This window comes from Nicotiana attenuata, unplaced genomic scaffold, assembly GCF_001879085.1.
Source record: "Nicotiana attenuata strain UT unplaced genomic scaffold, NIATTr2, whole genome shotgun sequence".
In the NCBI taxonomy this organism is placed as follows: Eukaryota; Viridiplantae; Streptophyta; class Magnoliopsida; order Solanales; family Solanaceae; genus Nicotiana; species Nicotiana attenuata.
Genome location: NW_017671035.1, coordinates 193,843 through 217,955, shown reverse-complemented (window position 1 = coordinate 217,955; position 24,113 = coordinate 193,843). Strand labels below are relative to the sequence as shown.

The following is a 24,113-nucleotide window of genomic DNA, read 5'->3' as shown; positions in this document are numbered from 1 at the left end:
TTCCTTTTCAAATTTGAGACTTCGTTGATCATGGACTAATAAACAAGGAGTATAGTAATTTTATTATAACTTCTTGCATAAGTAGTTACATGCGCGAAGTAATAACTTTACTGTCTTTGACTAGGACTATATAAAATTATTTACAAATGATAAGAGCACCTCAAAAATAATTAATAGCTTAAGATAATTTTAATTCAATGTGAGGTAAACTGCTTACTGTGCAATAGCTCACAAAGGAGATATAAATTGCACTAAGACAAACTAAGATGTAAAACGCGCTAGGCAAATCCGGTGCAACGAGCTCTAATTGAAAAGGCCGTTGGCGAGGAAAAACGATCTGGAATCTTTCATGTGAGAAACCACTCACCTAACTAACTCAGCCAACTTTTACGGGTAGTGTACTACTTTTATAACACAAGATTTATATATATAGAATAGTATGAGTTAGTTACACCACCCGCTAAATTCCCGCAGGAAAAAAGTTTTCAGTAAGAAGTAGAATATACATATAGTATTACGTATTTACGTTCCAAAAATCACGTTAAACACTGACTATGAGTACTACCTGTCTGAAGTCTGAACTCAAAACTGTATTCCATTTCGGCGGCCCCTTTTTGCTTTGATACCCCCCAACCCTCAAATACCCCCCCATCCCCCCACCCCCCGCACTTTTCCATTAACCACCTTTCTCCGTTGTTTCCTATTTTCTCTTTCAATCAACTCTTTAACCCATCTGCAGTTACTCTCTTTCTTTCTTTTTGACCAAACTCCAGTTCAGCTAGAGACTCTTTTCTTTGATTAACAGTGATTTCTTTTACCAACCCCAGTTCTTGAAATCTTTTCTTTGATTAATTCAATTGCTGGTTCAAGATTTTTACTAGTGTTTAGATCGGAGCTAGTTCCTTTGTGTATGTGTTGATGGCTGAGAGTAGGCGTTATGGTCTTAATGCTCAACTAGGTCAGTTCCTTTAGCTCCCTTTTTTGGGGGTAAATTTCTCTTTGGCTTAAAGATTCATTAAATCGTTTTTTGTTTTATTCATATTAATTTCTTTGCATATCAAGTTCTTGATTTGCTATAGGGCTTTGGTTCACTAGAATCCAAGAATCGTACCTTGTGAAACATTTGATTGAAAGAACTTTAGTTGTTTAATCTTGGTATTTTTTTACCCAAAAACAATTAATTTGGTCACTCTTGTTACATGGAATCACTCAAAAGAGTAACCTATGATTAAAAAGTCACTTCAGAGCAAGGAATACCGGTGAAGTGATCAAATATTGATTAGAAAGTCACTCTAATCAGATGCATAATGGCTTTTCTTTGAGCATGTTTACCATAATTTTCTGCATTAGTTTGTCTAGCATACTGTTTGGCTTTTAATTGTATCTCCTGTGACTGGAGGATTGGTTGGCCTTGGTTCACGTATGTTGAGAAAGTTTGTGGTTGAATGCAGATATTGATCAGATACTTTTAGAAGCACAACATAGATGGCTACGCCCTGCTGAAATTTGCGAAATTCTTAAAAACTATCAGAAGTTCCGGATTGCTCCAGAGCCTCCAAATAGGCCTCCAAGTATGATCATTAGCTGAATATCTTTTTTCTCTTAAAATGTGATCGGTGTAGTTTCTGAATAGAGTTTTTCTTTTCTCTTGCTACACGCTCTCTCTTGATGGTGCATTATCCAGTCTGCTATGTGCTATCTATATCTATGTGTATGTGTCTGGGAGGAAATGTAGTTATGTCACATATCCACGTCTCTGCGTGTACCTGGGGAGACATGCTCGATATTTTTCTCCTCTAGTTCACCCTTCCTCCTTCCTACTTTCAGATAGAGGCTATTTGTTAAAAGTATGTTTAAAATACTTGTTGACATCATTTTTAGCTCCATTTACTAGATTCCAATGTGTAGTCTTTTTATGCATAGTGTTTTCTGTGTATAGCTTTATTTCACTCATGTGTTGCCCCCTTATTTAGACCTCTGGTTAGATGCTTTACGGCTTGTTTTATCTAATTAGTTTTCTTCAGATCACCCTCGGTAAAAAGGACATGTTCCTCTTCCATAAAGCCTAAACTCAATGCCCTTCCACCTCCTTGTATAGTAATTGTTGCTGCCAAACGCACACGCAAGTGACACGGTCGATCAATAATAAAATAGTGAATAGAGTATCGTTCCCACGAAGACTCGTTATCAACTATTCACTAGATTAAAGGATCCTAATTATCGAACAAGAATTAAAACCAAAAGAGCTTGAATCCAAACTAACTAAAACAAAAAAAGAAAAAAGAAAATAAAGAATGAACTCTAGACAAAAGAATAGCAGATTCTTATGTTATCGATGTGATGAAAACGATCTAGGATTATGGATTATCTAACAATTCTATCATACTCTTCAATTGATTTAACTTCTCAATCTATCTAGTTTATTAATTACAAGGTTTATATTACTTGCTGGAATCTCTGACATCTTACTCGCCTATTCAAGTCAATCTAGCGTCTATGTTCCTATGGAATTAGAGTTAACATGAACGCCTTTGTAATTCCTGTATAATGACTAAGCAAGACTGTTATGGTATATCCCTATCCTAATTGCGAAATCATTCACTGAGGCCGGGTTCAGAAACTTGCTCTACTCAATCCTATGTGTAATTTGGAATTCCCTCTACCGTGTGAAGTTTAGCTCCACATAGATATGGTAGCCAAACGACAAATCATCCCAAGAAACATAAAACTTCGGAGTTTGGCAGAAGAAAAGATGAACTTGAAGCTCCATGACCGTTCCTTACCCTCCCTCGGTCAAATGTTGTGCAAAAATCGAGTTTAGGGTGTATTTATAGGTGTAGGAGACGTTTTTGTCCAATCTCAACTCGAATTGGAAAACCTGGAGCGCACGTCTTCTGTGCTTGCAACACGAGAACCTTGACGTCCACCTCCAGGCTTCTTTTGAGCAGGTCCGGCGATGGGGCTCACGATGGCTTCGCTTCACTGGATTGCAGGATCTCTCAACACCTTTGGAGGCCAGGCCTGCTCGCGAGGCGAGCTAGGCTGACGTCTCCTTTTTCAGCTTATTTTCTCTTATGCCTTCAACTCCTATTTGTGCAGAAAAACTCCCTTTTTATGCCGCTTTCATCCAAAATCACTCCTACACATATAAAGCACGTAATGAGCTCAAAATACACCAATAATTGTTTAAACCACAACAAATATTCACAAGATATGAGGCGGAAATGCACTAAATATATGAACTTTTAGCTGAATATCAGTAACTCATGGGCCTGCCAGTTGGTTTTAAGACTGTCGTTTTGTCTCACGTATGTGTAAGTACCTTCATCTTATGTAATCAAGATTATGCTCTACGTACTCTTTTCCCCACTTTTAGGACTTCTTGAGCCTATTTACTGGATGATAGGTAATGTTTGGAAGCTGCTAAGCCTGAATCTGATGTGATGATCTGTAATTATCAAGATTAACCTGCTTGAGAACCACCTATAATTAACTGATGGCATGATAGTGATAAATAAGTTTACATTTCTTCATTAAACTTGTTTTCGCAGTTTCTTCACCAGCTCGTATATGGCACTTTTATGTTTGTAGAGCTTTCGAGAATATGTAGCTATTCCTGGAATCCACAGCGTTTTTAGTGTATTTTTACACTTTTTAAATTGACTTGTATGGCCCTTCCAGGTGGTTCACTGTTTCTTTTTGATCGGAAGGTTTTGCGGTATTTTCGTAAAGATGGCCATAGCTGGAGAAAGAAAAAAGATGGGAAGACTGTGAAGGAGGCTCACGAGAGGCTCAAGGTAAAACTGATGGGATCCTTATGATTGTGCAGAAGCCTATTAAATTTATATGTCCTTGATTTGAAAATGTTAGTTTGGGATTGAGGAGTACTTGTTGTACTTAATTCGAATGTTAGACATTCATGGAATTATCATTCTATGAGGGCTTTGTTCTTGTATTAGGGAGCTGATCAGAAATTAATGTTCTTACAGGCTGGAAGCATTGATGTATTGCACTGCTACTACGCCCATGGAGAAGAGAATGAGAATTTCCAAAGACGCAGCTATTGGATGCTCGAAGAGTAAGTGAAAAGATATAATATTAGTTTTAGCACACAGATTTGCTATTATAGGTGTATTGCTCTGACCTTGGAGCTAAAAGTCAATCCAGACTTTAATTCATGTCGAACAATTATGATCAAGTTAGACATCTTTAATTAACATTTACATGGTAATTGCAAGTTAGGTTGGTAGGAGTTTAGCATGTTCATCCCTATAATAATAGTAATACTGTTATGGCACTGTAAAATTATTTGTTATTATGCTTGATGGGTGTTACTTCTATATGATATTTGGCTTACCTTTTTGCTTTCGATATTTTGCATGATCTAGGTGATTAGACGCTTTAGAATGTTGAGGGGTCATTATTCCTTCAAAAGGTTGACACATGATGGATGATTAATCTATTAAAGGGTATTTTGTGCACACTTTGCATCGAAGACCAAATAATCATATCGTTGTTGAATAGCGTTTACTCCTTATTGAAAAGTTCAAAACGTTAGAGAGGGACACATTTATTTGTTTATTTTAAGTCCTGTCACAAATGTTTTTACTAATGGATGGTGGTGAGACTCGATCCAGAATTTTTGCTTGCTCTAATGCCATGTTGAATAGTATGAACTTTCTCGTCTGAAAGCTTAAATGGTTAGATAGGGGACACTTACTAATTTATTTTAAGTATTTATATCTTGTGTATTTTCTTAAATCATAAATAGCACGGGCTATCAAGAAAGGTGTTACGATTCCATTAAAAATTCTGTCTCATAAATGACACAGTATAACTTGATCAATTCATTCAAGGATGTTTTATGCACATTTTGCATCTTTGTACTAATAATTCTCCTGTTATATATTGTTTTGAATCTTGAATAGCATGGACTAAAATGCTATCTTGTCTACAAAGTTAGGTATTGAGCTCTCCTACTTGAATAGATAAGCTAAAACTGTTAAAAGAATCTGCAATTAAGTTTACTGTTGTGTGGCAAAGTCCTGGAGCGTGCGCGCACACACACAGTCACACACACTTTCTTCTATCCTTGTTTCCTTTCTAATTCTATGTTTATGTTCCTTCTTCTTATGAAATCCTACGCCCCCCTCCCCAAGAATGTTTTTGGGGTCCATAATACGATAAAAGTGTCTCACTGCTGTCGCTGTCAACCAACGTGCCTAGAAGTTTAGTTTTGGTTCGCACATCACTCACTTCAATTTCTAACCATCATTGTCTCTTCTAACCATTGCTTAGCATCCTCATTCTTTTTCTTTTTCCTCCGGGAACACTTATGCAGGGAAATGTCACATATTGTTCTTGTCCACTACAGGGAAGTAAAGGTATATGCTTGCCATCCTCTACCTCTTTTCCATTTTGCTTCTTTTCTTAGACTTTTTTGTACTTTCTTCAGCAGTTGGTATAATAGTCAACTTACAGCTGAGAAGTGGTTATATTTCCTTTTCCCCAGTTGCCCAAGGCAGCATAGTATAGAAGAATTTCGTATGAGATGATTTAAGGGCACAATTTCAAATATAATAATGAAATAAATAAAGTTGCTACAAAATGATTTGCATTGCAAGGAGGCCTTGTCATGTTCAAACAATTTTTGGAACCAGCTGGTGCATATCTATTCGTGATGTTAGTAATGCATCTTAACATCAGAGTTGTTTACTGCTTGTAATTGAAACGTGTTCAGAAGTTCCTAACCTTTATTTGAGAGATTCATCATGACCTCAGTAAAGTACCGCGAATCTTTGTTGGTCCAACATTTTATCTTAAGAAAGTGAAACTGAATTCATCATTAAAATAAATTTCCTCATTTTCTGTAAATAGATTTGATTGTCATGTTCTTTTCCTTCTGCAGGGTAACAGGACAAATTTTAGCCGTACCAGAGAACCTCAAGAAGCTACTCCTCGTTTTCAAGAAACTGATGAAGATGTACACAGCTCTGAGGTGGACAGTTCTGCTTCTACAAAATTTTATCCAAATGATTACCAAGTGAACTCACAAGTCACCGACACGACCAGCCTTAGCAGTGCGCAGGCCTCAGAATATGAGGATGCTGAATCAGGTATTTTGTTTAATCACATGTTTCTGTATCAGGCGTCAGAATAAACTGTTCTGGTACAGTGGGAAATATCTTAGACTTGTCATCTATGGATTGCGCTTTCCATTTCTTTAAGAATTTTTTTTTAATTAATTTTTGTTTGGAACCACAAACTCACCAGCGTACAATCAACATCCAACTTCTGGATTTCACTCATTCCTTGATGCTCAGCCAAGTATGATGCAGAAAGCTGGAGAGGGCCTTCCTGTACCTTATCATCCGATTCCCTTCTCAAGTAATTGATTCTTGTCCTTCTATTTTCATTTGTTATTAGCATTTGTTGCTTCTCTTAAAAATGCTTTCCAAATAGTTCAGTGCTTATATCAATGTGGTGTGACAAATCCGAAAACCTTGTTTGTTTATTTAGCAGATGATCATCAAGTACAGTTTGCAGGAAGTTCTGATATGGATTTCTTCTCAAGCGCACCAGGAAATAAGAGTGGAAACACAGCAAATACATATATACCCAGCAGGAACCTTGACTTCCCATCATGGGAGACAATTTCAGTTAATAATCCTGCTGCATATCAGTCTTACCATTTTCAGCCTTCTAGCCACTCAGGTGCAAATAATATGACACATGAACAAGGAAACACTACAACAGGTCAAGTATTCTTAAATGACTTCAAAAAACAGGAACGTCAGAACCGCATCGACGGCCTGGGAGACTGGCAGGTAAATAATGCTAAAGGAGTTCACTTGTGCATCATTATTTTGTAATAAATTTTGCCTCCAATTTCATGCACATTGCATTGTTATATCTTTGAGGGAGAGGACGAAAACTAGCCCCTGCATGCATATTCTAAAGCTTTCCTTGCGATTATCATGTAGTCCGTCATCACAAGTACTGCCTTAGTCTGCATAACTAATTAAAAACATGGCTAATACTACATGACCAGATGCTCTGGAAATTTAATATCCATGACTTAATATAGGACTGATAAAGGCGAGCAGGAGCAATAGGAGCATGCCAATTTATTATCTCTGGACCTTGTTTCTTTTGACGGCATTCAGCGAAAAAGCCTTCTAGCAGTCATACAGAACTCTAAGGGCCTGTTGGACATAAATACTTGTTTGGCCTTAAATATTTGCAAATACCGAATTTTAATATATGAACTTCAAGTGAGATATTGAAATAGTGGTCCGAGGTGTATTTCAAGTAAAATATTGGTTTTCACTCACAAATTTTTGACCTTTTTTCCCAAGTAAAGTTCATGTCCAGACATACTTCAGCTTCCACAAACTATTTTTCCGGCTTCAACTTAAAGAACACCTTTTTTTCCCCAACTTCAACTCAAATATTGTCCAAATGTTAGTAAGGGAACTGGGGTCTTGCCATCCTTCGTTTGCGGTGAGGTTCCGGCTTTGTTTGTCGACAGCTGAATGTTTCAATCTGGTTTGATTCATGATCACATCTGCAAACTTATCCCGTGGGCTTTAGCGGAGATTTTTCATCTCTCTTTAAAAGAAATTTGAAAGCATCATAAAATTCTTATTGTGTATGTCTTATGGTTCCATTCGATGTCCTATTTGCAAGTGGAAACATAAAGGTAGCGAGTATATCCCCTTCAATCAATCAATCAATTGCACCTCAATCCCAAACTAGTTGGGGAAGGCCACATAATTCCTTTAGATCATTTCAACTCAATTTGAGCCCATCTCAATTCAATACATAGTTTTGTCTAAAGCAAATTAAGGATTATCTGAATCTGTGACTTATCTCTTTCTGTGTGTGTGTATATATATATATATATGTATAGAGAGGGAGAGAGAGAGAGGTGATAAATACTGCATTGACAGACATAAATTATTGAGCTTTGCTTTCAATAAAATGCCAAGAGAGAGAGAGAGAGAGAGAGAGAGAGAGAGAGAGAGAGATTATTGAGCTTTGCTTTCAATAAAATGCCAAGCTGTTTTTTTTTTTGAGAAGGAAATGCCAAGCTGTTTTTTGATAATCTGATTAAGCAGTTACCGCTAAAGGTATTAAGTTTTTCACTAGAGAATTTGTTATTTTTTAAGAAGAGCTTTCTATTGCATTTAAACTTCAATCATTTGTGGTGCTCACGACCTCACGTCACTTCCGCTTCCAAACTCTTGTGAACTTTACTATCTTGATGTAGTGGAAAGCAGTTCTTATAACTTGTCGGTGATTTTGTTGTAAGGATTTGTATCAATTAGTCTCCTAAGTTGAAGTCCATGCTAGCCATCGTGTGTCTTGTGGAAAGAAATGAAGTAAGCTCTCATTCTTAGTTTTTGGTGCACCCTTGAGCTTCCTGTCTGTGTAGAATGTCGGGTGGCATTTGTACAAAACATATTATTGCATAGGTTCTCTACGTTTTGCTATACATCATGTATACGAGAGTTTTTCCCACATTAATAGAATTATTAACTTTATAAAAAGAAGTTGAGCCGCCCATTTGGGGTCTTCTCACTGATTCTTGAGTCTGACCGATGTTGAATATAGTGGATTTTGGAAGTAAGGCGCACGATTTCTACAAGAAAGACATCATAGGGGAAGAGGGATGACACATGTTGTTCCATAATTGGTGTGTGTCATGCACTTCCCAGGAGGAAGTGGTCTTGGGCTATTCATGGGGATTTTAGACACGGACTTACAAGTTAATGTGTGTAATAAGTTGCCTGCAAAGAAAAGGTGCATGAAAGGAATTTTTGTGCAAGTTGGAGGAGGAAAGTACATATCAAGCCGCTTGTTTTTGCAAATGTTGATTTTTTCAGGAAAATCTGCAAACTAAGCACATGCTTTTGGAAAGCTTTTCTTTGCCGCAATAATTTTCTCTCTCAAGTGCTTTGAGAATCTCTTAGTTATTTGATGTAATTGTTTTTAGTATAAATTCATTGATTTTCAGCACTATGATAAATTTGTGATGACTGATACTTAAAATCAATAGCACATTTATTTCCTGTTTGCATGTAAACTAAGTACAGTGATGTTGGCTAGGTTTTCTCATTAACTGAAGTTGTCAACTTTGAGATGCAGACTTCTGAAGGTGATGCTGCATTTTTATCCAAGTGGTCCATGGATCAGAAGTTGAATCCGGATCTGGCATCTGATCATACCATCAGGTCTAGTGCTGCATATAATGTAGAACTTCACAATTCCTTGGAGGCTTCCCATATACTTCCTTCCCACCAAGATAAACATCCAATGCAGAATGAACTTCCATCACAACTTTCAGATGCAAATGTTGGAGGCTCTCTAAATGCTGAATTAGATCACAATCTAAGTATAGGAGTCAGAACCGATCATTCATCTTTAAAACAACCTTTGTTAGATGGCGTCTTGAGAGAAGGTTTAAAGAAGCTCGATAGCTTTGACCGGTGGATGAGTAAGGAACTTGAAGATGTAAGTGAGCCACATATGCAATCCAATTCTAGTTCCTATTGGGATAATGTCGGAGATGACGATGGAGTTGATAATTCCACAATTGCTTCGCAAGTGCAGTTAGACACCTACATGCTAAGTCCTTCACTCTCCCAAGATCAGTTCTTTAGCATTATTGATTTCTCACCAAGCTGGGCATTTGCTGGGTCAGAAATTAAGGTGAACTTTTATATCTATCCTGCATTCCACATTGAAGCCAGGGTTCTGTTTAAGATTTTTAATGTCTCACCTCTTTTTTTATTGCTCTAAAATAATCTGAAGTCTTCCATTCATGTATGGGTGATAACTCTTTGTTGTTTTGTTAACAGGTTCTCATCACTGGGAAGTTTTTGAAATCCCAGCCAGAAGTGGAGAAGTGGGCATGCATGTTTGGTGAGTTGGAAGTTCCAGCAGAAGTAATAGCTGATGGTGTTCTACGCTGCCATACACCTAATCAAAAGGCGGGAAGGGTTCCATTTTATATAACATGTTCCAATAGGTTGGCATGTAGTGAAGTAAGAGAATTTGAATTTCGGGTCAGTGAGGGTCAAGATGTTGATGTTGCAAATAGTTGCAGCTCCAGTGAAAGTCTTCTTCATATGAGATTCGGAAAATTATTATCTTTGGAATCCACTGTATCCCTGAGTTCTCCACCTCACAGCGAGGATGATGTTTCCCATGTGTACTGTAAAATCAATTCATTGCTAAAAGAGGATGACGATGAATGGGAAGAAATGTTGAACCTTACTTATGAGAATAACTTTATGGCAGAGAAGGTAAAAGACCAGCTCCTACAAAAGCTTCTAAAAGAGAAGTTGCGTGTTTGGCTCCTCCAAAAGGTTGCTGAAGGCGGGAAAGGCCCTAGCATACTGGACGAGGGTGGTCAAGGAGTCCTACATTTTGCAGCAGCTCTTGGTTATGACTGGGCTATACCGCCTACTATAGCTGCAGGTGTAAGCGTCAATTTCCGAGATGTGAATGGATGGACTGCACTCCATTGGGCAGCATCATATGGAAGGTAATTTGTCAGATTTTTGTCCCTTTTTATCAACTGTCTCTGATACATTTTCTAGTTTCGCCTTTTCATGTACTTTGGTGGTGGCTTTCTCTAACTTTAATGGACACAAGGATATTAGAACTTGCAAATAGTTGAAATCTGTGCTCTTCAATTTTGGTGGATTCAAGAATTTTGATAAATAGGATGATGAGTTGGCTTTCATCAAATGTTGCTCGAATACTGATTAGCTCCCTCCTTTTTTTTTTCCTTCCTATTTGATGTGTCTTGAAAATTTGCAACATCAGAGAGCGGACAGTGGGTTTCCTCATCTCCTTAGGTGCAGCTCCTGGAGCATTGACAGATCCTACTCCTAAACATCCTTCAGGAAGAACACCTGCTGACTTAGCTTCTAGCAATGGACATAAAGGAATTGCTGGTTATTTAGCAGAGTCTTCCTTGAGCTCTCACCTTTCTTCTCTCGAGTTGAAGGAAATGAAGCAGGGTGAGAATGTGCAACCTTTCGGAGAGGCTGTTCAAACAGTTTCTGAACGGTCAGCTACGCCAGCTTGGGATGGTGACTGTCCACATGGAGTCTCATTGAAGGATTCTCTAGCTGCTGTTCGTAATGCAACTCAAGCAGCTGCTCGTATTCACCAAGTCTTCAGGGTGCAGTCCTTCCAGAGGAAGCAGCTAAAAGAACACGGTGGCAGTGAATTTGGACTATCAGATGAGCATGCTCTCTCTCTTCTTGCTTTGAAGACAAACAAGGCTGGTCAACATGATGAGCCGGTACACACTGCTGCGGTGCGTATACAAAATAAATTTCGCAGTTGGAAGGGAAGAAGAGACTATCTTCTCATCCGCCAACGAATTATTAAAATTCAGGTATGGTACTTGCTTTTTGAACCTTTATGCATGCATAATGCATCTTTTTGCTAAATAATTTCTCAACACAACTTTGTCTTGTCATTTTTTTCTTAGCCATTTTCTTTTTTCTTTGGTTGTTGAAAGGCTCATGTAAGAGGACACCAGGTAAGGAACAAATACAAAAACATAATATGGTCTGTGGGGATCTTAGAGAAGGTAATTTTGCGATGGAGGCGGAAAGGAAGTGGATTGCGTGGGTTTAAACCAGAAGCAACACTTACTGAAGGAAGCAACACGCAAGATCGACCAGTGCAGGAGGATGACTATGATTTCTTAAAAGAAGGCAGAAAGCAAACTGAGCAAAGGTTGCAGAAGGCTCTGGCAAGGGTAAAGTCGATGGTTCAGTATCCTGAGGCCAGGGATCAATATCGGAGGCTGCTGAATGTTGTGTCCGACATGAAGGAAACCGCGGTAAGCATTGTTAGATTTCTGATGCTACACAGAAATGCATTTCATTGTTTGGTGCAGTAATTACTTATCCAAATGAAAAAGAGAATTTAATGATTTTGTGCAATGTCTTTACAAAAAATAAGAATCATCATTTGGTGCTTTTGATAAAGAGAGTGTAGCTGTATGTAAAATCTTCTTTTTTCAGTAAGCTTCTATTTTATTTTTTAATTGTGAAGTTTAGTATCCATTTTAATTGCGAAGTTTACTTATCCAAAAAAAATAAAATAAAAAATAAAGTATCCATTTTAGATGCAATGGGTATTTCGATTTTTCTTCTTCTGAGCTCTTTGATCTATAATGAAGAAGTGAAATGGAATTCTTTCATTACCTTATTTAGAATGTAAATTTCTTCTTTGCTTTCACTCTTGGTGTCCTAGTGCAAGCAAAACTAATATCCTTTTTAGTAACAATAATATATCAACTAGTCCTTTTCATGATCTTCCCACCCTGAATGGGTGAGAGAAGCTTTTTTTTTTGGGGTGGGGTGTGGGGTGTGGTGGGAGGTGGGGAGGGGATTGTTTCTTCGTGAACGTGAAACGATGAACATGGCCATGCATACCCTTGATAGGTGGTCAAGGTTTTATAGATGTTTCATGATATTTTTATCAACCAATTCTAATTTACACATCCAGCATCCTCAACCTTTCTTAGCATGGCTTTACCAGGTATAATTGGCAATTCACTTGGTGAGTTTGACAGTACTATTCAATACTCAAGTTTCTTTCAGTGTGAAACTTTCCTATTAGTAGCTGGATTTCAGGCTTGCTTTTTTCAATGTGAATGGAGTTTTTATGGAAGCAAGACACCAAATTTGACATGGTCATCTCTCTCTTTGTCATGCAGACTACGAGCGATGGTGCACCAAGCAACTCGGTGGAAGCAGCTGATTTCGGTGATGATTTGATCGATCTTGATGATCTATTGGACGACGACACTTTTATGTCTACAGCACCTTGAATTCTGTGTTAATAATATACCATGTGTGAATTAGCATTTGTTACATGGCTATTAGAGTTGTATAAATAGGCTGCACTAACTAGTTTGTAAATCTGAAACCAGACCCGTTGTGCAGAGTGACAAGGTATTTGAGATTTAAAGGTAGCGCAGATTGTCAAGTTCTATCTCTCTCTGCCCCCCCCCCCTCCCCCCCCTCCCTTAATCTCTCTATTCTTCAAATCCGATATGTTTGAAGTTACCTTTACGTTTTACATTGACAGTTGTCTTCTAGTGCTAGTACTATTTATGTTATTTTCTTTTAAATCTGGTACCAGTTCTTGTATGCCTGATTGAAAAAGGAATTAAATGTTCATTATCTCCATAGCTTGATCTCTCAAACCTAGGATGCGAACCTTATAGTGTTTATGATATGATCCAATTAAGGCACTTTCCGTTTCTGTTGATTGTGATTGATCTTAGTTAGTAAAATCAGCTGATGATTAGTTGCTGAGCTGGCTCAATTAGTTAGGAGGTAGTTAGAGGGTAGTTAAAGCACGTGTTATTCACATGGGTCCGGAAATTAGTTACAACTAACTTTTCAGCCCTAACTGATATTCCTTTATTAGCTCACATAGACTTGATTTGTATTCATTCGGTTTTTGAAAAGATAATCAATAAACTCTCTCTCTTTCTCTTCTCTCTAAATTCAGCTGGGTTTACCAGCATCGAGTGGGCTATTCAAGAGTAATTCCTTCCTTGACTCTTTAGGAACACTTAAGTTCTTTCTAGATTTGGATCGCAAAATATTGGACTTGCATCATTGATATCAGAGCACTCCATTCTCGGACCAATCAATGGGGATCACAACACAAGGATGCAGGAATTGAGGAAAGAGGTCGATAATATCAAAGGTTCCATGGATATTGTGGTCAGTTCTGTTTCTGATTTGAGACAGATGATGGATGCAAAAGTAGCACAGGCTATGGAGGAAATCAAAAATATGATATTAGGCAATTTGACCATGGGAGGTGATGCGCAGTCGCCGATAGAAGCAACTGTTGCAGATCGAGTTCCAGCAGTTGTGCAAATCAGGACTGACGGGTATCAATTTCCAACTAGAGGTTAGTAGAATTTCCAAAATTTAATGGAGAAGGGCTGAAGGATTGGCTATACCAGTGTGAGCAATTCTTTGATGTTGATGGAACTCCTGAAAGCTCGAAGGTGAAACTTGCTTCTTGCAAACTGGAAGGCAGGGCCCTTCAATGGCACCAGTCTTTTATGAAGCATCGCGTGACTGGAGAATGGCCTAGGTGGAGTGAACACGTGAGGTGCCTATATGCCAGATTTGGATCAGAATTGTTTGATGATCCTATGGGAGATCTGAAGGACTTAAGGCAGGTGAGTTCAGTGAAAGATTATGTTGATCTTTTTGATGAATTACTTACTAGAGTCGAGTTATCTGAAGACTATGTAGTCAGTTGTTTCATCACAGGGTTAAAACCTGAGATTAGATTGCTGATAAGTAGGGATTTTAACCTATTAATTGTTCACCTTTACTTGTGTTTTGGGCCAAAAATGTGTGAAGGTATTCCGGAAACTAATGTAATATGCTTGCTTGCAGGAACTGTTCAAAATGAGCCAAAGGAGTCATAATCAACTCATAAAGGAGTCAAAACTGGAACAAAAACCAAGACTGGACCAAGAGATCTGAACCACGGAGCGCACAAATATTGTGCGGCCGCGAAAGCCACACCGCCGCCGCGATCAGAATTACGCGGTCCGCGAAAGGGAGGTTCAGAGTTGCATTTTCAGGATTAATGACAAGCGCGGTCCGCGTCAGAATTACGCGGCCGCGATTGAAATTATGCGATCCGCGAAACTCAGCTCAACCCAGATCCAGATTTGAAGAACGCGTATCGCGGTCAGAATTACGCGGCCGCGAAAGCAAGAACGCGGTCGCGCTCAGAATTACATGGCCGCACAACCTCCGCAGGGGTATTTTTGTCCGAAAATTTCAAAGCTTAGTATAAATAGATCTTTTTGACATTTTTAGGGCATGTTATGTATTAGCAGAGCACGTGAGACGGCTGTATATTCCGTTTTGGGCAATTTTGTACTAGAATTATCTTTCAACATTTTCATCTTTTAATCTAGTATTATGAGTTTTATCTTCTTTTCATCTTTAATTTCTGTTATTTCCATGAGTAGCTAAACCCAAACTGGGTTATGACCCAACCCTAGTGTGGGTATTTTATTTTAGGGCTTGAATGTGTATGGGTTAGTGATATTTAGCCTAGTTCTTGCTAGAACTATAGAATTAGTGGTTGCACACACTGATTCATGCCTTTATGACTTAGTCTCTACTTGAGATAGAGGAACTAAGTCTAGGAAAATTAGGCTAACAAGGAATTGGGACGAACTCAAGAAATTGATAGCCCCAATTAAAGGGTTAAACCTAGAGATAGTAATACCCGACTTGAGCTAATATCACTGAAATTGCATGAAGACCCATTTGGACTTGATAAAGCCAAATTGGGCAAAATCACTCAAACTACCGAGAGGTATAGAGTGAGTACCCGGGTGTGATAGCTATATTACAATCCCAATTAATCACGAGCTTGCCCTAGATTTTATTATCCGTTAGATATCCACCTAGGTAGAAGTCACGACCCTAGTCTCTTTAAATATTGGGAAAATCTCACTTTATACCCATTAAATTCAAACTATTTACCCTTAAATACCCATACCAAAACTATTTACTTTCCCTACCTATGCAATAGAAACTATTTACCCGCCCACATTAAAATACCCATGCCTCAATAATAGAATTCTGAGAAATAAAACATTTTTCTCAGACTATGGCTTTTCCATAGGTTCTCTAAACATTTCTACTTACAAGATTGCCATTTACAGTACTTTAAATTTAATTCCTAAAAGGAAGAGAATTAGAAACAAAACCTCGGAAATGGAGTGCTCCAAAGTAGGATCGGGATGGGGAATCCTGTCGTATGCTTCATCGAAAACAACTAACACCTTTTACCCAAAGCACATTCAGATTATATTATCTGGTCTCCAATTAAATGTAGCTAATATTATTCTTTGATGTGTAGATTGTACCTTTGATGCTGGTTTTTGGAGATTTTTTGTACAAAAATTTAAATCCACCATTGACGGACCTTGAAGTTTGAAACTCATAACTTGGTTTATTTGAGTTTTTAATTATTTTGATCCGATCCTGTATGGGTTAGTTTAGAAAGTTGATTGGAGGTTGTAACTAAAGTTTTAGTCAATTTGGTGGAGATTTTATAGTAAATTTTAGAAATTTGGGTTGAAATATAGTTGAACCAGAGAAGAAGGCGAATTTGTATTGTATACGCAAATAGTATACAAATATACCATTTTAGTATACAATTCATTCCAACTATATACCCTATTAGTATAGCTATATACTATATTGGCATCATATGCTAGTTGAATTATTTTTTGATTGTATTAGCTGCATTTAATTGGTATAATATTTGATTTTCTTTTAATAATAGTAATATAGTACAATATCTTGAAATACCTTATTATATTAATATGTGGTACACTATTTTTTTATTTTTCTCTTTATGCATGTGTGTTATGTAATAGTAGTATAGTCATATAATTGCCGGGAATTAACTAGTAAAACTGTATACCATGTTGGTATAGTTATATACCATATTGGTATCATATGGTAGTTTGAACATTGTTTTGGTTGTTTTAGCTGCATTTTAAGCGAATTCTATTATGAAATTATTTATATCAACATGAGTTGCAATAATGCTGGAATTTTTGTGTGCCGATGGACATAAATTGTGTGTATTAATAGTTTTTATAGTTATAGGAAATTGTTGGAACGACCCCATACAACTATATACCTTCTTAGTATACGAAATGAGCAAGCTGTTTTGCGAATATTTAGCTTGCAATACGAGCATGTAATTTTCTCATACTTTTATTGCGTCCTTTAATATTTTGGTAGAGTAGTATAGTCGCAGATAGTTGTAGAAATCATATGCTCTGTTGGTATACATATATACCATATTGGTATCACATGGTACTAGAAGTCTTTTTCGCTACTTATACTTTTTGTTGTATTTTTTGATATTTTATTATCATATTTATTCTAACTAGTATATATGAAGATTTGGTTGCCATAGATTATGTTTTCTTGCTCTATAACTGGTTGTATTACTGCTAATGGTAGAGTGTGTATTGATATTTATAGGGAAGGAGATCAAGGTTTGCATGGCAACCACGTGTTGATTCTTAGAATTTCATTACGTAATTTATGGTGCTCAACAGCAGTCAATGTAATATCCAGTGTATTAGATCAAGTGACAGCTGATATTATTTCAGTTTATAATTGAATTTAAAAAATGAGAAAAAAAGGTATCTTGTACTAGTTATATTAAAAAAAGGTGAACAAATATTTACTATATCAATTATTTTTCTTATTGTATAAAAAAAGAATAATAAAAAATAGTGAAAATGGTAAATGAAATTAGATTATGAAGAGAAAAAGAATATAAAAAAACAAGAAGTTAAATGAAATTAGAAAAGGAAAAAATAAAAAAATAAAAAGAAAACGAGAAAAAAGAAAAGCAGAAAAGAAAAAAAAAGAAAAAAAAAGAAGAAAAGAAGCATAGAAATAAAAAAGAATTGGAGAATAAAGAAAAAATTCCCCACAAAAACTACTATGGGTAGGAAATGTAATTAGTTTATGAGTAGAAAAATAAATAGGTAGATAAGGATAAATAATATTGTTTTTGTGGGTAGCTGTGTCAAAACCCCTTAAATATTTGAAAGCCAACAACAAAAATATTGTTCTTAGTTTCAATCATTGCAATCTTTAGAGTAAAAGTTAGAAGTAGAAATCAAACCCAACATTTGTGGAAGTGTAATTAGATTCAAAACCCGCATCTAACTTAAATATAAACCTAATTCCAATTATTAACTCCCTGTGGATTCGATCCCGACCTAGTTGGGTTAAAACTGCATTGACCATCCTCTCTACTCAATAGTAGTGTAGGCTTGGACCCGATCAATTTTTGGCGCCGTTGCCGGGGACTTAGACGGTTTTAGCTATATATCTGAGTATTTGTGTGTTCTGTTTTTTCTTTCCTTCCGTTTTTCTAATTTGTGTGTGAATTGCTTTTAGGTACCAAATGGATCTTAACAACGAAGCCCTCGGAAATTTGCGATTGGCGGAGGAGGTAGATGATGATCACGTGGATGAGATTCAATGCCGAACCTCAAGTACAAAGAGAGGCGACCGCCTCATGATAATATTCCAAACCCTCCCCCACCTCCTCCAAGGGCAGCACAGCGGGTGTTGCCCAACGAAGGCTATGCAAGTGCAATAGTCCCGCCCCGGATTAGGGCTGGCAACTTTCAAATAACCAATGTCATGTTTATACTGTTGAAACAACGGGGTTTCTTCACCGGAGCTCCACTCCAAAACGCCTACAAGCATCTCAAAGGTTGTGTTGACACGTGCTGGGGGAGCAAGCAAACTAATGTCTCCGAGGACGTATTCAGGTGAAGGCTTTTCCCATTTTCTCTAAGGGGAAGGCTTTGGATTGGCTAGAAAGGTTACCCAACCATTCCATCACCACTTGGGATGAGTTGGCCGAGAAGTTCATCGCAAAGTTCTTTTCTACGGAACATATGGCAACGCTAAGAGATGAGATCCTTGCTTTCAAACAAGAGCCAAATGAACCGTTACATGAGATAGGAAAGGTACCGGACAATGGTAAAAGAGTGCCCTAACAACGATATGACTGAGGCCATGATCTAACAGACCTTCTACAGGGGGATCAACACTACAAACCAATGTGTGGTTAACCAACTCGCCGTGGGGAACTTCATGAACACGCCATATGCTGAAGCGTGTGAAATACTTGATGAGATGGCGGATACCTCTTCGGCGTGGCAAAGTAGAGCTAATGTGCCACAAGGTGACCCTAATATTATTCACCTACACAAGGAGCTACATGACCACGGCCAAGCTATAGCCGAGTTGACTGCTACCATGAACCAATTGGCCAAAGCTCAGTTGCAACAAGTTCAAGGGCCAAAACAAGTGAATGCCATGGAAGGAGTGCATATGATGATCAACAAGAGAAAGCAACGAGGTCAACAAGTTCAAAACAATCTGGATCAATTTGAGCAAAGTGGTAGTGGGTACAATCAAGATGATTCCTATGATGATCAAAGTGAAGAGGTTCAATATGTCAACAATTATCAAGGTCAACGGGGCAATGCTCCGAATCAACAACAGTGGAGATCACAAGGAAATTGGGGAAATCAAGGTCAACAAGGAAATTGGAATAGTGGCAACAACAACAACCAAGGTAATTGGGGGAACAACAACAATCAAAATTGGGGTAATCAAGGAAATCAAGGCAATTGGGATGGCAACAATAATAGTAATTGGGGAGGCAATAACAATCAAGGGGGTTAGAACAACAATAATCAAGGGAATCGGGGGCCGGGCTTGCAAAGGCCCCCGATGTATCAACAACCGAACAACCCACCTCCATATCCGTCACAAGGTCCTAGATCTTCCAACAATGAGATGGGATGGATTGAAACCATGTTCGAGCAAATGATGAAGAAAAATGCCAATTCCGATGCACAATTAGCCTCCCACAACACTTCTATCCGCAACTTGGAAGTCCAACTTGGCCAAATTTCTCAAGCTTTGAATGCTCTCCCTAAGGGGGCACTGCCAAGTGATACGGTAGTAAACCCAAAGGGTGGGAACAATACGGGCCATGCTATGGCGGTGACTACAAGAAGTGGTAGAGGTGGAGTTGCTAATACCTCTAATCTAAGAAAGATTGTGAGTGATGATGTGTTGGTGCAAGATGATGATGAGCCAAGCAATGATGTGCAAGTAAATGATGAGAATGTGAATGATGAAGTGAAGATAGACATTGATGAAAACGTGGAGGAGACACAAAATGATGTGAACCCGTCTAGGGAACATGTGATAGACATACCGGAAAAGGTAGTGCCCAAAGCCAAGGCTCCTTTGCCAAGGCCTTCCCCACCATATCCTCAAAGGCTCGCAAAGCAAAACAATGAGAACCAATTCAAGAAATTCATTGATATGATGAAAAGTTTGTCCATAAATGTGCCTTTGGTTGAAGCTCTAGAGCAAATGCTGGGATATGCCAAGTTCATGAAGGACTTGGTAACAAAGGAGATATCAATGAATTGTGAAACGATCAAAACGACACATCAAGTAAGTTAGACTACCCCGGTGCCTTTACAATCTCATGCACTATTGGTAGTGCCGATTTTGCCAAAGTGTTGTGTGACTTGGGGGCAAGCATTAACTTGATGCCATATTCTGTGTTCAAGACATTGGGAATTGGGCAACCATGACCCACATTCATGAGGTTGCAAATGGCGGACCGAACAATGAAGAGGCCATTGGGGATAATTGACGATGTGCTAGTTCGGGTCGACAAGTTCATACTTCCCGCAGATTTTGTGATACTTGACTGTGAGGTTGACTACGAGGTGCCGATCATATTGGGGAGACCTTTCCTAGCTACAGGGAAGGCCTTAGTTGATGTGGAAGCTAGAGAGCTCACCTTCCGGGTGGGCAATGAAAAAGTTGTGTTCCATGTTTTCAAGTCAATGAGGCAGCCTAATAGCAACGAAGTGTGTTCGTTTGTGGATCTTGTGATCGAAGTGATTGTTGATGACACAAGTGCTATGATTCATGTGGAAGACCCATTGGAAGCTGTGTTATTGAATCATGATGAGGATGAGAAGAAAGTCTTGGTGGAATATGTCAATGCTTTGCAAGGAATGGGTTCATATACATATGAGCCCCGAAAACTTTCCTTGGACCTCGAGAACCGGAAGACTCCACCAGCAAAGCCCTTAATGAGGAGCCTCCCACCTTGGAGTTGAAGCCCTTGCCTTCACACCTCAGGTATGAGTTCTTAGGCCCTTGTTCCACTTTACCTGTTATTCTTTCCTCGTGCTTAACTAACGTGCAGGTAGATGCCACCCTTGCGGTGCTCCAAAGGAGTAAGAATGCAATAGGTTTGACATTGGCGGATATTCGAGGTATAAGCCCTGCCTTTTGCATGCACAAAATCATATTGGAGGAGGATGCCAAACCTTCCATGGAACATCAAAGACGGTTGAATGAGGCCATGAAAGAGGTAGTCAAGAAAGAGATCATCAAATGGTTGGATGTTGCGGTTGTCTACCCCATTTGTGATAGTTCATGGACTTCGCCGGTGCAATGTGTCCCAAAGAAGGGGGCATGACTGTGATTACAAATGACAACAATGATTTGATCCCCACAAGAACTGTCACTGGTTGGAGAGTGTGCATGTATTACAGGAAGCTCAACAAAGTGACTCGGAAAGACCATTTTCCGCTTCCATTTCTTGATCAAATGTTGGATAGGTTAGCCGAACGTGCTTATTATTGCTTCTTGGATGGGTATTTCGGATATAACCAAATTCTTATTGCACCTGAAGACCAAGAGAAGACCACCTTCACTTGTCCGTATGGCATATTTTTATTCTCAAGGATACCGTTTGGTTTATGTAATGCACCAGCTACTTTTCAGCGGTGTATGATGGCAATATTCACGGATATGGTGGAGAAGTTCCTCGAGGTTTTCATGGATGATTTCTCTGTTGTGGGGGATTCTTTTGAAGAGTGTTTGGATAATCTTGATAAAGTGTTAGCACGATGTGAAGAAACCAACTTGGTGCTCAATTGGGAGAAGTGTCACTTTATGGTCGAGGAAGGCATTGTCCTCGGCCACAAGATCTCCAAGAATGGTATTGAAGTGGATAAAGCAAAAATTGAAGTGATATAAAAACTCCCTCCTCCTACTTCCGTCAAAGAAGTGAGGATCTTTCTAGGTCATGCGGGGTTTTACCGTCGGTTCATCAAGGATTTCTCAAAAGTGGTGAACCCCTTGTACAAGTTGTTGGAAAAAGATGCAAAATTTATGTTCAATGATGATTGTATGAAGGCATTTGAGCTACTCAAGTATAAGTTGACTACCACTCCGATCATTACCGCACCACATTGGAGCTTACTATTTGAGCTCATGTGTGATGCTAGCGATGTGGTGGTAGGAGCGGTATTGGGGCAAAGAATCAACAAGATATTCCATCCAGTCTACTATGCTAGTAAGACCATGAACGATGCTTAAGTCAACTATATGATGACCGAGAAAGGACTCTTAGCCATTGTCTTTGCTATGGAAAAGTTCCGCCCATACCTCATGGGTACCAAAGTGATTGTTCACACCGATCACGCGGCGCTTCGTTATTTGATGAGCAAGAAGGACTCAAAGGCTAGATTGATGCGGTGGGTACTTCTTCTACAAGAATTTGATCTTGAAATCATAGACCGAAAAGGGAGTGAGAATCAAATGGCAGACCACTTGTCCTGTTTGGAAGAGGAGGGGAGGCCCTATGGTGGCCTTAAAATTAATGATTCATTTCCGGATGAACAACTCCTTTCCATATCTTTGACCGGGATGCCTTGGTTTGCCGATGTGGCTAACTATCTTGTGAGCGGAATTGTCCCGAATGAGTTCTCTTCAAACCAAAGAAAGAAGCTCAAACGGGATTGCTTGGATTACTATTGGGACGGGCCATATCTTTTCAAAATTTGCACCGATGGTGTTATTCGGAGATGTGTTCCAGAAGATGAGCAATTGGGTATTATTTAATCTTGCCATTCTTCGCCCTATGGTGGTCACCATGGTGGGGCGAGAACTGCTACAAAGGTCCTAAGCTGTGGATTCTATTGGCCTACCTTGTACAAAGATGCTAGCGAGCTTGTTAAGCGGTGTGATGATTGCCAAAGGGCCGGTAGGATTTCCAAGAAGAATGAGATGCCTCTCACCACCATCCTTGAGATTGATATTTTCAATGTATGGGGCATCGACTTTATGGGTCCATTTGCGAGTTCGTGTGGGAACACCTATATTCTTGTTGCTGTGGATTACGTTTCCAAATGGGTTGAAGCGGTGGCTTTGCCCAAAATTGAAGCACTGAGTGTGGTAGCTTTCTTGAAGAAAAACATAATCACAAGGTTCGGCACCCCAAGGGCCATCATTAGTGACGGGGGTTCTCATTTTTGGAACAAAGCCTTTGACACTTTACTCTCCAAGTATGGTGTCACTCACAAGGTGTCAATCCCTTATCACCCCCAGGCAAGTGGACAGGTTGAAGTCTCCAACAAGGAGATCAAGAGTATTCTATCCAAGACTGTCAATGCAAACCGGAGGTCAAGGAAACTTGACGATGCTTTATGGCCCTATAGAACAACTTACAAGACTCCAATTGGTATGTCTCCGTATCGATTGGTGTTTGGGAAAGCATGTCACCTCCCGGTGGAATTAGAGCACAATTCCATATGGGTATCGAAGAAATTAAACCTTGAGTGGGATGTAACTGCCAATCTTCGGGTGGAGCAATTGAATGAACTTGATGAGTTTCGGTTCCATGCTTACTCAAGTTCGTCCTTGTATAAGGACAAGGTGAAGTACCTACATGATAAGCATATCATGAACAAAGATGTTTCCGGAAAAGCTAAAGTCAAAGTGGAGCGGTCCCTTTGAAGTGGTGCATGTCTCCTTTTGGTGTTCTAGATTTGAAAAACAAGAATGGTGAGATCTGTAGAGACAATGGGCACTGGGTGAAGCACTACCTTGGTAAGGTTGATGATGGCCACGTTGTGGCATTGATACATTTCAAGTGAATGATGATAACATGCGTCATGCCGCGGCGTTAAATCAGGCGCTTCTTGGGAGGCAACCCATGAGTTTTTCTTTCTTTTGATTTTCTTTTTAGATTAGGCATTGTTTTGGACTAACTGGTTGTGAAATGTGTGTAGGAATTGGTTGTGCAGTGCAGAAAATTGACATGGAAAAATTTAGCTAACTGGTGAAATATCGCGGACCGCGACCAAAATTATGCGGATCGCACAAGCACTTTGCGGCCGCACAAATCTTACACGGACCGCACAGCTGGTTGATGGAAATTGCAAACTCTGTAGTTGGCCTGTAAAAAATCCTTAAGAGTTCGCGGCCACATTCAAATTTCCGCGGACCACACAAATTGTGTGGCCGCGGTCATTTTTATGCGGACCGCACCCAGGATCCTAAGGCTAAGCTACACAAAGGTAAAGAGTGCGGACAACGATAAAATTTTGCGGCCGTACTCAAGTAAGTCAGTGGGGTCAC

General features: G+C 39.0%; 1 protein-coding gene across 2 annotated transcripts; it reads left to right on the top strand.

Annotated features, from left to right (window-relative positions):
* The first annotated feature begins 650 nt into the window (after positions 1-650).
* On the top strand, positions 651-13,027 carry LOC109205418 (calmodulin-binding transcription activator 3-like). Of its 2 annotated transcripts, none has more exons than XM_019368127.1 (13): positions 651-958; positions 1,452-1,571; positions 3,682-3,797; positions 3,990-4,078; positions 5,342-5,384; positions 5,909-6,116; positions 6,274-6,387; positions 6,520-6,827; positions 9,151-9,714; positions 9,864-10,552; positions 10,837-11,416; positions 11,543-11,869; positions 12,752-13,027. In XM_019368127.1, exons 1-13 carry the CDS (start codon positions 919-921, stop codon positions 12,863-12,865), a joined length of 3,312 nt encoding a protein of 1,103 aa, XP_019223672.1. In that variant the 5' UTR covers positions 651-918; the 3' UTR covers positions 12,866-13,027. The 2 variants fall into 2 exon arrangements, with proteins under 2 accessions (XP_019223672.1, XP_019223673.1); XM_019368128.1 differs by having other exon boundaries at positions 652-958; positions 6,523-6,827.
* The last annotated feature ends 11,086 nt before the right edge of the window (positions 13,028-24,113 follow it).